This window comes from Pongo abelii, chromosome 8 (assembly GCF_028885655.2).
Source record: "Pongo abelii isolate AG06213 chromosome 8, NHGRI_mPonAbe1-v2.0_pri, whole genome shotgun sequence".
NCBI lineage: Eukaryota > Metazoa > Chordata > Mammalia > Primates > Hominidae > Pongo > Pongo abelii.
The window spans coordinates 100,161,062-100,175,101 of NC_071993.2; the positions used below are offsets into that span (position 1 = coordinate 100,161,062).

General features: G+C 41.2%; 1 protein-coding gene across 2 annotated transcripts in view; it reads right to left on the bottom strand.

The window, feature by feature from the left end:
- Positions 1 to 14,040, bottom strand: part of MYOF (myoferlin) — a 174,783-nt gene that overhangs the window by 81,017 nt on the left and 79,726 nt on the right. For both annotated transcript variants that reach the window (XM_024253372.3, XM_063727667.1), the window contains exons 13-19: positions 12,432 to 12,535; positions 10,448 to 10,516; positions 10,307 to 10,350; positions 9,214 to 9,296; positions 6,270 to 6,308; positions 2,378 to 2,502; positions 1,153 to 1,269 (exon numbers count right to left, since the gene is read on the bottom strand). In XM_024253372.3, the coding sequence (XP_024109140.3) occupies positions 1,153 to 1,269; positions 2,378 to 2,502; positions 6,270 to 6,308; positions 9,214 to 9,296; positions 10,307 to 10,350; positions 10,448 to 10,516; positions 12,432 to 12,535 (581 nt within the window). The remainder of the gene's footprint in view (positions 1 to 1,152; positions 1,270 to 2,377; positions 2,503 to 6,269; positions 6,309 to 9,213; positions 9,297 to 10,306; positions 10,351 to 10,447; positions 10,517 to 12,431; positions 12,536 to 14,040) is intronic.

Below are 14,040 nucleotides of genomic sequence, written 5' to 3' on the forward strand. Positions count from 1 at the left end.
CCAACATGTAAAGCCTGAGGAATCCAGAACAGACTGCTTTGGATGCTAACCTCCTGATACGGCTGTCTTCTGGGAGTCAGTGAGCAAGGCCACATTGCTCTAGGGAAGAAGGGATAGTTTCTGTTAAAGGGCGTGGCTATTCTCCCTGTCAATCATACTGCAAAGAGGGCAGATGTAACAGGCAGACATCAGACGACTAGAGGGAGAAGGCCCCGGCTCGCTGGAGAACTCATGGCAGTTGGGCCTGGACTCAGATGAAAACGTGTTCTGGGCACCACGGGGAGTTTGGGGGAGAGCATGGAGAACCCAGTCCTGCCACAAGGAGACAGGCTGCGAGTAGACAGGAAGGCTGACTGTCAGGCACCCAGAACACCAGCCTGACCCCATGAGCTTTGAGAATAGCCACATTTTGCAACCACGTTGTCACCGTTTTTACTGTATTTTCTTATTCTTATCCCAAAAACTGAAAGTGAAAGCTTTTTAAAAGTTGCTGTTTGGTTTCTGCTGTAAAGTGGGGAAATTGGGGCAGGGCCTGTCCTGTGTGCTTGGAATAGAGGGCGACAGCAGCCTGGGGCAGCTGGGGGGCTGGCGGTGATTTGCAACCCAGCAAGGAGGGCCGCAGGCAGAGGGGCATCCATGAGCTGGCTGTGCTGGCAAATGATTCAGATTTGTGGAACACACGGGCATCGACCTGGATCCTCAGAAATGGTTGGGGAAGTCAACTGGGAAGATTTCCTGTCTTCAAGGAGGAAGCAGGGTTCACAGCCATTGCAGCGTGGGCCCTCAGCACACCTGCCCTCCCGTGCTGGGAAGCCTGAGGCCCACCAGCCATCTCTGAAAATGGAAATGAGTAGTGGTGGCACCTATAACTCTTGGTGCCAGCAAGAAGTGGCTGTTATGGTCACTTCCCCATGACCCCCAACGCCAGTTAGCAAACAGGTCATTCAGTTTGTGGGTATCAGTGTTCTTGCCAGTTTTCAATAGGGTATTAACATCTCAAAGGATGAAGCAATCCTCATAGGGCTGTTGTAGAAACATCTAGATGAGGGCGTTCATTGTGAGTTGGGTTGCCTTCCGACTCCCCCAGCTACCCCTTCAGTCCCTGGAGGTCTCCTTTTCTATACCATGCATTATTCACACTTTAACATTTACCTCAACAACCAGCAGGTCATCATTTGAAATGGGCTCAAGCTTTTTATCTGGTGGTGTCTTCTCAAGAAAAGTGGCTAATTCAACCAAGATCCTGCCTCTGTAGGCAACTCCTTCCCCCTGAAAGGCAATAATCCAGGATTATTCCTCTAGGCAGCAACAGCAAAAAGAATTCTGTGTCTCTAGTCAGGCTAATACAACTGCAAAATTTTCTTCTTCCCATGGCCCTAACCTTTGAAATGAATCAGTCAGCAGCTCTCCCAGCTGGATTCAGGTCTCTGGTGTTTGAAAGAAGAGCCATTGGCTTTAGGACAGATCTCAAAGAGTACCTTGGGATGCCAGGGCTGAAAAAGATCTTAGCTATGACCAAGGTCAGAGGTCTTCAAACCATGCTCTAGCTCCAGAAGGAGTTTGTGGAGGCTGGGAGGTGGGGGGTGGGGGGTAGATGGGGCTGTAAGTCTCCCTTCACCATACTTCAGCAGGGAAGCTCTGCATTTATCTGGGTTAACTTGGCTGCTTTTCTCCTCTTCTCAGAATAGGGAGGCTGCCATGCTGGCAACCAGGGCAAGTCTCAGAATAGCCAGGAAGTAAAGGAGGAAGATGTAGGAGGAAGAAGTTCTGGGTGCACCTGAGCATGAGGATGAAGAGTGGATACTTCTCCCACCATACCCAGGAGAGCTGGCAATAAAACCTTCTGGAAAGGGTGGGAGGGCCCCCCCCTCCACAGCCAGTCTTTTACCCTTCCCCTCTGAGGGCTTTTTCTGTCTAGCTTAGTCTCTTTCTTGAGCCTTGGGAGATACCTAAAAGACATTTGGCTTCTGTTGTGGTAAAAAGAGCATTTCGCATCTCTGGGCTTCCATGTCTTCATCTATGAAATGAAAGGATTGATCAGATCAAGGGTAATAAAGGGTTTCAGGGGGCATGCCACTGCCTAGTGCTTGGTAAATTCCTGGAATAGGATGTTGAAAAGAATTCCAAGGCAGCCCAGGGGCTTACTAGGAAGGAGAGCCAGCATTGATTACTGATGTCTACCATAAGCATAGAAGTTGGGGGAAATGGCCATTGGCCATCCCCCAGTGAGATGATCTCCACGGTCTTTTCCTATCTTTGCATTCTAAGTCTTAGGGAGTATGAAACTTCTATCCTGCAATACTTGATCAGACATTATAAGAAGAAATAATCACCCTAACCAATGCTGATTAATAACCACCTTAATTGAGAAACCAACCTTTCCAGTATTCAGCTCATCATAGGGGTCTGGGAATCCCGTGTACTCTCTGGGGCTTCCATAAAGATTCAGGTAACAAGGTCCAAATGTTGGAACAAAGCCTACCTCTGTTTCTCCTGTGTTTACTGAGAGAGAAACATCATCATGAGGTGTTAGGCTTTTAACATTCAATCTATTGAAATAAATATTAGTTATTAGTTAGGTGAGACTATTTTCCTCCGTTTTGGGAGTTAGTTGTATTAATCCAAGTTGTAAGCACCATGAGGTTTGCCGTATTTCTTTCTTATTGCTACATAAAATATTAAATAAGAACATTTGGGGGTAGTGCAGATAAACTTATTTTTATAAAAAGATAATGCTATTTAAATAAAGAGCAATTAAACTTTGAAGTTGACCTTCACATTTTTGCAAGTTTATAATGGGCATTGTATTAAACATGCCATTGCCAATTGGGGCAAAAGATTATATTGTTTTGGGAAGTCACTTAAGTGACATATTTTATGAACTTTATTTGTTCCTCTAAGTGTCATTTAATCTTCAGTAGTTAATATAACTCTAGCAGATGCTGTTAAAAATATAAGACATTTTTAAATTTTATATGTAATGATAAACTGCCTGCCTGTGGTTGTAAGACCATGTGATATTCATAAATGACATGAGGATTCACATTCATTGCTTTCTATCTCTGGTGGTCATCTGATAAGCTCCTTATTTCTGCCACCTGGTCTTAGCAAGATAACTCCTCAATAAAGGGCACTAAGGGCAATATAATTAAATAGCTGAAAATGGGGAAACTGTGGGTGAGGGTGGGGAAATATAAAAGCTGCCTTCAATAGCCCCAATGGCCCCCATATGGGAGAGGGATGGACTTGTCTCCAGAAGCAGAGTAAGGACCACTTGTGGGAGCTACAGGGAGATCAGCTTTGGTTCACTCTGTATAAGGCAGAACTTTCTGTGAATTAGAAATGACAAACAATGGGACAGGCTGCATTAGGGACAATCAGAAGAAATGTTGAGGCAAAGCCTTCAGCCTATCTTTCAGCATGTTCTCAGGATAATTCCTGCTATCGATGAGGTTGACCAGATCATATCTATGTCCCTTTCCAACTGTATGCTTAAAACTAAGGGAGAAAGATAAATGTGGAGCAGCATCATCAGAATGATGCCCATTAATAAATAATTTACCTAACCCTATAGACATGTACTGCACAATCATTTTCATTACGTGAAGCTCTCTGCATGTTTAAAGGGGCGTGTACACATTTGTGGGGAGATAGAAATCATGGACACAGGCAGAAAAGAGCTGGATAGCAATCTCAGTGAAGAGAGCAAGAAAAAAATAAACATTTAAATGAGAATTTAGAAAATTAAGATGTACAAAAGTAGTGCATGCAGCCTAAGGTTGAGACTTGGTAACAGCCTAGGATGCCACGTCACACTTGTTTGGAAATCTCTTATGAAACGCAAAGAGGGACCAACAGTTTCTCCAACAGAGATTTCTCTGAATCATGTTATCATCTTCAAGCCAGATAAACAAGAGGAATAACTATTATGCATGAACATATAAATTGGCTTGGCTTTATCCATTGTGGCATATGGAACATTGCAAAGACGATTAATTCATCACTAATAAGTAGGGTATGGACTTCTTTCTGTGTGCTAGAATATTTTGTTTTAGTGGAGGGATGTTGGGTGTGAACAGAGAATTAAAGCAGAGATTCACAGAGAGAAAAGGAAGTCATTTTTAGAAGCTGAATCACACACAAAAAAGATATTAAAAAAAAAAAGAGAAAGAAGTTGAATCACAGAATATTCCAGTAAGAATGGATGTTAAACCTATGGCACCATAGTCATGTCACATTATGGATGGGCAAGCCAAAGCCCACAGAAGTGATGTGACTTGTCAAAAGTCCCACAAACTGGCAGATTTAACCCCAGATCTTGAGTTTCAAAGCTCAGAAAAGGACACCCTCCACTACCCCATCCATTCCTTTGGCCTAACCTCACCTCTCCTCCACCTGGTTCCCATGAGTGACTGTGCTGTCATGTGTATTTGCTTTTTGTTAAAGATCCCCAGGGATTGAAACACAAATTGTTTCAATCAAGAATGATCCACTGCATATTAGCTTAATGCCAGGGGCTTAATTATTTTTGTTCAACAAGTCTCTTTTCTGGTATGTTATCCCTTTGACTTGTTTCATTGTGCATTAACAGACGGAACTTTCCTTCTATGTGCTCACATCTTAGTATAGTCTCCTGGGAAAACCCATTCTCTAGGCCAGGCACGGTGGCTCACGCCTGTAATCCCAGTACTTTGGGAGGCTGAGGCAGGTGGATCACCTGAGGTTCAGGAGTTCGAGACCAGCCTGGCCAACATGGCGAAACCCCATCTCTACTAAAAATACAAAAAAGAATTAGCCAGGCGTGGTGGCAGGTGCCTGTAATTCCAGCTACTAGGGAGGCTGGGCCAGAAGAATCACTTGAATCCAGGAGGTGGAGGTTGCAGTGAACCAAGATCATGCCATTGCACTCCAGCCTGGGCAACTTGAGAAAACTCCATCTCAGAAAAAAAAAGAAAAAGATAAAAGAAAAAAAGAAAACTCATTTTCTCATAAGCTAAATCTCTTTCTGCCTCCAAAGTTTCCTAACCCGTTTAATGCACAGTGGTTACATCAAACTTCCCAATGTCCTTGCTGAAAAGCCTATACAAAATAAAAAAAAATCCTTTAGCCTGGCCATCAAGGATTTCCTCTGACCTAGCTACAACCCACTTTCCAACAATATTTTCCATGTCTCCTTTACCTTTTTGAATCCCCTTCATGTTTTGGACTCCTACAAATAATTACTGTATGTTTTAGTTTCTAGAACCCTACATAGCTGCACATCTCTGTGACTAAAGTATCACTTTTCAGGGGGAGTGGCAGGATTTAAGTATGTTTTATTTTGATTTCCTAAACACCTATTACTGGTTCTATCATGTGATACTACTACATAAATATTCATTGATTGGTTAAACAAATAAATAAAAGAATAAAGTGCTTGCGCATCTGCCAAGTTCACTGCAAATCTAAGGACTACTTAATATTCATATAAAGTCTGATTATATTGAAATAGATTGTTTAAAGCAAATAAGAATTGGGCATTGTGTCAATTACATAATTACATGATATCACCTTATATTTGCACACAGCTTCAGAGTTTGCAAAGCTTTCCCACATGGAATATCTTTTTCCCTTCTTACCACAACCCTGGGAGATTATTGTGGCAGGGTGAATCATGCTTGTCTGACAGATAATGAACCTCTCTAAACCTCAGAGTCTTCATCTATTAGGGGAACAAAAACATCTGCCCTAGGAGAGTTGTGATGCTCAAGTGTGTGACAGTATTGAGCAAACTTGCAAAAAAATGACGAGTTCTGTGCAAACCAAAGGATGTGTTATGATCCCTCATTTTGGGGGAGGTGAAGATCTTCAGGGTGCAAAGTAAAAAACGTTCAGTATTTTTCAACCTAGAGATTCACGTTGAAATTGGGGGAAAGTTACTTGATACATTTCAGAACAATTGATTTAGTGCTCCATTTCTCTACCTACTGAACATAAACAATAACAGAAAATGTTATATCTCACAATCAATTATTTGCAAAAAAGCCAAATACGATGGTGTGCATTTAGCTGAAAGCATGGGACATGGAGCAAAGCCTGGTTAGCATATTTCTTTTAAGCTTAGCCATGCAGGACAACCATATGGCACTTACACAAAAATTATTACTCTAGTGAAACTATGTTGAGACAGCAAAATGTCAAAAAAAAGTTCTAAAGACAGTCGATGTATTCTTAATAAGATAATGTTAGCTAGGAAGATATAACAGAGAGCAAAATTACAAAGCATAAACCTGTATATGATGCAGCCCCAGTTCCCGAAGATGAGAAATCTATATAGTAAAAATACGACTGGTTAAACAAGAAAAACACGGGCATTATAAAACAGACATTGAAAACGTCAATCAAATCCAGTGCCAGTTAAGTGATTTAGCAACACCAGAAAAATCCCAAATTCAGACCCAAGTCACATATGATCCTTTTGTAATATATACAATTCTCATCGGTTAAATGCAAAATGACCCCAGATTTTGTGACAACAGGCAGAACCACCACACATGAATAACTCAATCTCACCCAGCCCCAAGGCAGCCAGGAAGCAGAAGAGCTAGCTTCCTGGGGACAGAGGGGGCCTGGTGAAGTTACCAGCATTTCACGTTTTCAATAAAACATTTACTTATCTTATGGCTTAGTTGGGACCAACATCAGCAAATCCAAATAAATGTGGTCTGAGGCTGTGTAAGCAAAGGCCTGGAGTTTATTGCACATTATTTGATTGAAAGCATGGTTTGTTTCTTTGTGGCGGGGAGGGCAATGTTGACAGCTCATTGTTATTTTAAGGCCCTGTAACCCCATGGTCTGCAGGGCCTGCAATGAGAGGCCCCAGAGACAGAAGCTAAAATTGCTTGTAGCAATCTCTGTTTTTAGTTCTTCTGGATGTTACCACCATATCACTAAGCAAAATGTTTATGCCACTATTTCTGAATAATTATCTTTAGATATTATTTAATGACTTCTCATGAATAATGAATGGATTTCAGTCATCTTTACCCTCCCCCCATAGAGTTCCAGCATGATTTTTATTTCCTGTAATGGTCACCTTTATGATTCCATCTATAGTCATATTTAGAGTCCTGACTTGAAGAGAAGAGACTATTAGCACCCCTGCCCTACCTCCACTCCCCTTCCTCCTTCTGCTTCTCATCTCTATCTTCCACAATTTTACACTGTAATGGGTGATGACATCTACGCTTTGTTCAGAGCTTTGGCTATAGGTTAAATTTTAAAAATCAAAATACAATAAATAGTGCTTACATTCTAGCAACCATATAAATATTCTCTGCAGAGAAAAGGAAAGGGCTGTGATTACATTTCCTTCATTGCAGCTCCAGTGTTATAATCACTATGCTACTCAGCAGAGAACATTTAGATGGAATCTCTTTCTTACCTTCTACCATTTGCTTAAAATAATGCCACATATAACTATTTATTTGTTTATTCATTCATTCATTCATTCATTCGAGATGGAGTCTTGCTCTGTTGCCCAGGCTGGAGTGTAATGGTGCAATCTCGGCTCACTGCAACCTCCACCTCCCGGGTTCAAGTGATTCTCCTGCCTCAGCCTCCTGAGTAACTGGGATTACAGGCCCCTGCCACCACACCTGGCTAATTTTTGTATTTTTAGTAGAGATGGAGTTTCACCATGTTGGCCAGCCTGGTCTTGAACTCCTGACCTCAAAGGATCCACCCACCTTGGCCTCCCAAAGTGCTGGGATTACAGGCATGAGCCACCTCGCCCAGCCATGTACCTTTATAGTTGTACTATATCTCCTTTGGTCACCACCTTGTCTTCTGATTGCCTTTTTTTTTTTCGCTTCTGGAGAGAGGAAATCTATATGTTCTTCACTATATCTCTAATATCTTCTTTACCTTCTATATAATATCTAATACTATATATACATATATAGTGTATACATATTATATATAGTGTGTATATATATGTATATATAGTATTATATGTATATATATATATAATAACCAGGTTCTTAATTATGTTATCCATTGCTTGAATTAACAATGTTTTTTTTCCAAAATCTATAAAAAGACCTTAAACAAGATAAGGATGAGAGGAACCTTGAGTTCCCCAAGATAAAATTTTGTCTCAAAGTCTCTCACTTTGTTTCATGTGTTTAATCTCTCAATATATCTAATCTATTGGCAATTACAATAATTTTTGTTTTGGTCACAAAAAACAAGCTGCTGGGCTGGGCACGGTGGCTCATGCCTGTAATCCCAGCACTTTGGGAGGCCGAGGTGGGTGGATCATGAGGTCAGGAGATGGAGACCATCCTGGCCAACATGGTAAAACTCTGTCTCTACTAAAAATACAAAAATTAGCTGGGCGTGGTGGCATGCACCTGTAGTCCCAGCTACTTGGGAGGCTGAGGCAGGAGAATTGCTTGAACCTGGGAGGCAGAGGTTGCAGTGAGCTGAGATCACACCACCGCACTCCAGCCTGGGTGACAGAGCGAGACTCTGTCTCAAAAAATAAATAAGCTGCTGGTATTACTGCATTAACATTAATTTTTTCTCTTATCATCTTAACTGCTTTCCTTCATTCCCTGTTACAATTTCTGGCATATGCACAAAACCATAATGCCAGGTACAGGCAAGTAGTTCTCCAGAAAATTGTTTGGAAAACAACAGAAAGAACAATGTGTTGGCTATCAATGCTTGTGAGAGTGAAGACCAAATACACATTGTCTTAGGGAGTGAGGACTACATGGTTCATTGGCATCCGACCTTACTGTTCCTGCCAAGGGATTCGGTTGAGAAGGGAGTATTATTTTATATTTGGGTAGACTTGGGTCAATGCCACTCTAAAAAATAAGGCGCTAGCTCTCTGTATTGACACAAAAATTTCATAAAACCGCTGTTGGGAAAGAAGTTTGGGATGGGAGCAAGAAAGCTGAAAATCTTCAAACTGTAAATTTCATTTTTTTCTAAAAGTTTACAATATATGCATACTAGATTATGATTTTAGCAGTTTACTTATATACTTCAATTATTGTTTTGCAGGCCATCACCAAAACATCATTGAAATGGTTCACTAGGTTCATCACATTTGGCTTCTAAGAAACCAAACCTACTGCGAGCTGGCTACCCCAGTTTATTTTTTTCTCAGACTGGAGAAAAGTTCTGTATCCAGTTTTGTTCTCGATCTGTTGAGTGACTTACCTTCCACTTCCCCACCAGAGGCAGCAATTTTAGAGAGGTGTAGATATGTTGTTCCAACTACATCATTTTTAGTAAGACGGTCCCTGTGTAAAAAAAATTAAAAAAAATAGGTTAAGGGCTCCATCTATGAAGATATGTCTTCATTTCAACAATTAAAAAAAAGTTAGAGCTGGAAAATACCCCAGACTTCAGAAATAATCGTGTCTAGTGGGCCTCAAACTTTATCATACTTAGTAATCAACTAGAGACTTCTCACCCTCATCTCCTGCCCACATTTTTAATTCAATAAGCCTAAAGTGGGGACTAAGAGTTTGCATTTATAAGCGTATCCCAATTGATTCTGATACAGATGGTCCTCCAGCCACCCTTTGGGAACACTGATCTAGTGAGGTAATTTATTCTGAAGTTATGAAATTGCAATTGTACAGAGAGGCCAAGGGATGTGCCTATGGCTACACTCAATACCATTGTCATAAAATGAATTAATCAATTATAGGCACATTACATAATTATGATCATGATGATCATGATGATGGTAACAATATTTGTCATGTTTCCACTCTCAGGGAGCTAAGGGTGCCTGCTGAATGCTACATCCAACTAGAACATTCCAAGAATGGTCTTGTTATGGCCAATCAGTGCTAGGAGGCTGGTCTAGTAAAAGTTCCATCAGAACATTTCAAGGACTTTTCCTTGCCTTCATTGAGGTAGTTTTACCATTTTCTTTTTTTAACAATAACAATGAATTGCTCTCAGAATGTTTTCGTGATTGTTCCCAAGAAATGCTTGACTGTATTTCTGAAGTCTATTCTGGACAGCCTAATGATATTTAAATCTGTGATTTCTTATCTTGGGGCATTTTCAGCACGTTTCCCTTCTTTTGTTTATGAGCAGTTCAACTGAAATAATCAAAGCTTTTTTGCAGTAACACTATAATTAAATTTTGTTTTAAGAAAACACCCAGTTCCAGGAGCAATTTATCCTCTCCTCTGGAAGGAAAGCAAAATACCAGAAAGAGACCATCCAGAGTAACGTTTCATAATATCCATGTTTATTTTATGTTGAATTAGACACATATGTATTTTCAACTCACCAGTCATATATTGTCAGTTTTATTTTTTCACACACTGAAGGAAACTATAAAAATGAGACAGAAAAAAGTAGTTATTTCTCAATGATTTAGTAATTATCAAGTACGTATTCTTACTTTTTCTGAAAGAAAAGAAAGTCAAACCTTGATCTGAAGATTGACGACCTGATTCCACTCTGGGTTTGCATTTTTCTCAATTATGTTTGTACAAACCTGCAAAATCACCAAAGCAAAAGTGTAGGTTTTCAAGTTTCTAATTTCTAAAAGTTTACAATCTATGCATACTAGATTATGACTTTAGCAGTTTACTTATATACTTAGGAACCTGGTTAAACTTTATTTTTCTTGATGATTTGTAAAATATGACATGGGTTTAATATTAATCATTGCTGTTTCGATGCACTAGGGACTTGTTTTTAACTTTTTATTAGTTTTCAATTGTCAGACTTCTAACATTAGATTAATGTAAAAAAGCAAGAGATAAGGTTGATAGAGCATTTGTTACATACCGTTTGGGAAGCATCTACCATTAACACATCCAGACAGATCTTTTGACCCTGCCCGCCAGCCTCCCTGCCCTCTACCCCAAACTGGCTCTTGTTCCAGTCTTTCCATCGCTCTTCATTCAGGTGGTCAGGCTCAGAACCGGAATCAGCCACACCGTGACACTTCCATCTTCAAGCAGATCATCCTGAAATGTTTCTCTCCAGGACACCTGCAGTTGTCTTCTATCTGGAACTCCACACCCTCTCGTCTCCTGACTTTCATGTTACTTCTGTGTAACATCTTCAGGGGGCCCTCATAGTACACTTCATATAAAGCCCCAATCCTTCCCTGGGCTGATGAAGCCCTACTGTCCCAACCCTACTTCTCGCTGACCTCCTAGTTTTCCCCCCTTGCTGGCTCCACTGCAGCCACATGGGCAGGGCTTCCCTGCTAACATTTTCCTCCTTGGGGCCCTTCCATCGCCCTTCTCCCTGCCTGGATGCCCCCCTCCCCTGATCTCTGCATATCCAGGCCTCTGCTCAACTGTTACTTTCTCCAGGAGTCTCACCTGATAACCTGGATAAACATTCCTCCCCTGCACCAATCACTTCTTGTCCCTGCTTTGTTTTCTTTGTAGTACTGGGCACCATTTAAAATTATTCAGTTTCTTGTTTGCTTGTTTATTTTCTGTCTCTTCTATTCGCATGTGTTCGTTTCTATATCCCAGCACATGGGACAGAATCTGGTACTTAATGACTTTTTGAATGAGTCAAACCTCTCAACAATCCTGTGTGATTATTATTATCTCCCTTTATACTTCAGAAAATGGAAACTCGGAGGGTAAGCGATTTGCCTGCCTATGAAGTGGGGTAAAGCCTGAATTTAATTCAGGCCTCATTTTGCCCCAGAGCTGAAGGCTTTTCCACCACACCCACTGAATCTTTTAGAAAAAAGCACCAGCCATATGTGTATGTGTATGTGGTTTGCCGAATCTTGCTTTCATAATTATATGGTTCGAACACATAAAAGATGCTAGTTCTTTTTGTCTATAACTGTCCATGATGTGCTATTATTCTACTGTAGAATCTCACCCAATTCTCATCTCTCCAATCTTTGACCATCTCTGTAGGTAAAAGTGGTGGTTATAGCTGTCCCTACACTAAGAGTCTCCCAGATTTTTTCAGGGGACTGGGATGGGGCTTCCCTGACCCATTCTCTGGTTTCAACAGTTTACTGGGGCATGGAAGGTGAGAAACAAGATAGGAAGGGGCAACAGGGCACTGGGGGGGTCTCTGTCCTACAACATTTACCAGAGACGGGTGTGGCTGGCCAGAGAGCTTGCCTAAGGTTAAGATAACGTTTGGACCTGAAAAACAATTCCAGAAATTCAGTGGTAGCCTTCCCTATTTTAATCTCTCAAAGGACTGAATTTTCTAATTTGTGTTCTGCATACTTTCCACTCCAAAATAAACCTGTGGAGAAGTCTGGCGTGTTCAGACTCAGATAATCTGTGTTCCCGCAGAGCACCCGGCTCATCAGGGGGCTATTTTAACAAAGAGTAAGCAGGAATTCATTCCAAGGAAAGCACAGTAGTTTTAAATATTTATTCCTAGCAGCATCTGCATTTAGATCATGTACAAACCTTTTTTCCAGCAAAGGAAACTTCTACAAAAGGATCCACAAGATTTTTCTTATCTGCATTGCCTCCAAATATTTCCTTTACTGTCTGTGAGAAGGCATCATCCACTGGAAGGTAATAGTTACACAGCAGAAATTAAATTCAATTCTCAGAAATTTGGCAAAATTTTAAAAGTTCTCTTATACATCAAAATAGTTGCAACAGGCTAGGCGCAGTGGCTCATGCCTGTAATCCCAGCACTTTGAGAGGCCAAGGTCGGTGGATCACAAGGTCAGAAGATCGAGGCCATCCTGGCCAACATGGTGAAACCCCTTCTCTATTGAAAATACAAAAATTAGTTGGGTGTGGTGGCACATGCCTGTAATCCCAGCTACTCAGGAGGCTGAGGCAGGAGAATTGCTTGAATCTGGGAGGCAGAGGTTGCAGTGAGCCAAGATCACGCCACTGCAGTCCAGCCTGGTGACAGAGCAAGACTCCGTCTCAAAATAAACAAACAAAAATTAGCCAGGTGTGGTGGCACATGCATATAATCCCAGCCACTTGGGAGGCTGAGGCACGAGAATCACTTGAATCTTGCAGTTAGCCAAGATCAAGCCAGTGTATGCCAGCCTCCAGCCTGGGTGACAGAGTGAGGCTCTATCTCAAAAATAAAATAAAATAAAATAAAAACTTGATCTTTTATGGAGGAAAAAAATACAATAAAGTTCATTCAGTGAGAGTAAAAGATGATTCTCAAACTCAGGCCTGCTTTCAATCGGGAGAAAGGTGCTCTGGGTCAAAATGATATAGTCCTAGTCTTTCTCAGAGAAATTCAAGAAAATTTGGCATAATCACAAATAATATATTTAATCAACAACAATCTATAGTTGATTAAGCTAAAAAGCAAATAGAGATCAGGATTTTAATTTATTTACTTTACTTTATATATTTCTTTCTTTTTTAAAAAAAAAAAAATAGAGACAGAGGTCTTGCTATGTTGCCCAGGCTGGTCTTGAACTTTTGGCCTCAAGAAATCCTCCTACCTTGGCCTTCCAAAGTGCTGGGATTATAGGCATGACCCACTGCATCCGGCCTATTTGACACATTTTTGAGAGAAAGGTGGGTATGGGGAGGCCCTACAATATCATCTTTTAAGACCACAGGATCTTAAAAGAGGAAAAGGATTCCCAAGAAAAGCAGCAAATCCTGAAGAGACCCATGGCCTGTATAGTGGGTGCAGCCTCCTGGGGACTTGGAGAAGGGTCCCATGTCCCAGAGCCCAGCAGGAACCAGACAGGCCCAGCAAGGCAAATAGGAGGCTGGGCCATCAGCAGTGACAGAGGGATAACCAGACTAGTTCCTATAAATGGAATCACTAGACGCCATCCCTTAAATGCAACCAGTCTCTTGCTGAATATATTTCATTATACAATAGTGGCAGACTTCTAGTCATTGGGACATTACTACCCTTTGCTCAGCATTTCTTTTTTTTTTTTTTTTTTTTTTTGAGATGGAGTCTCACTCTGTTGCCCAGGCTGGAGTGCAGTGGCGTGGCTCACGGCAACCTCCGCCTCCTGGGTTCAAGTGATTCTCATGCCTCAGCCTCCCAGGTAGCTAGGATTACAGGCACCCG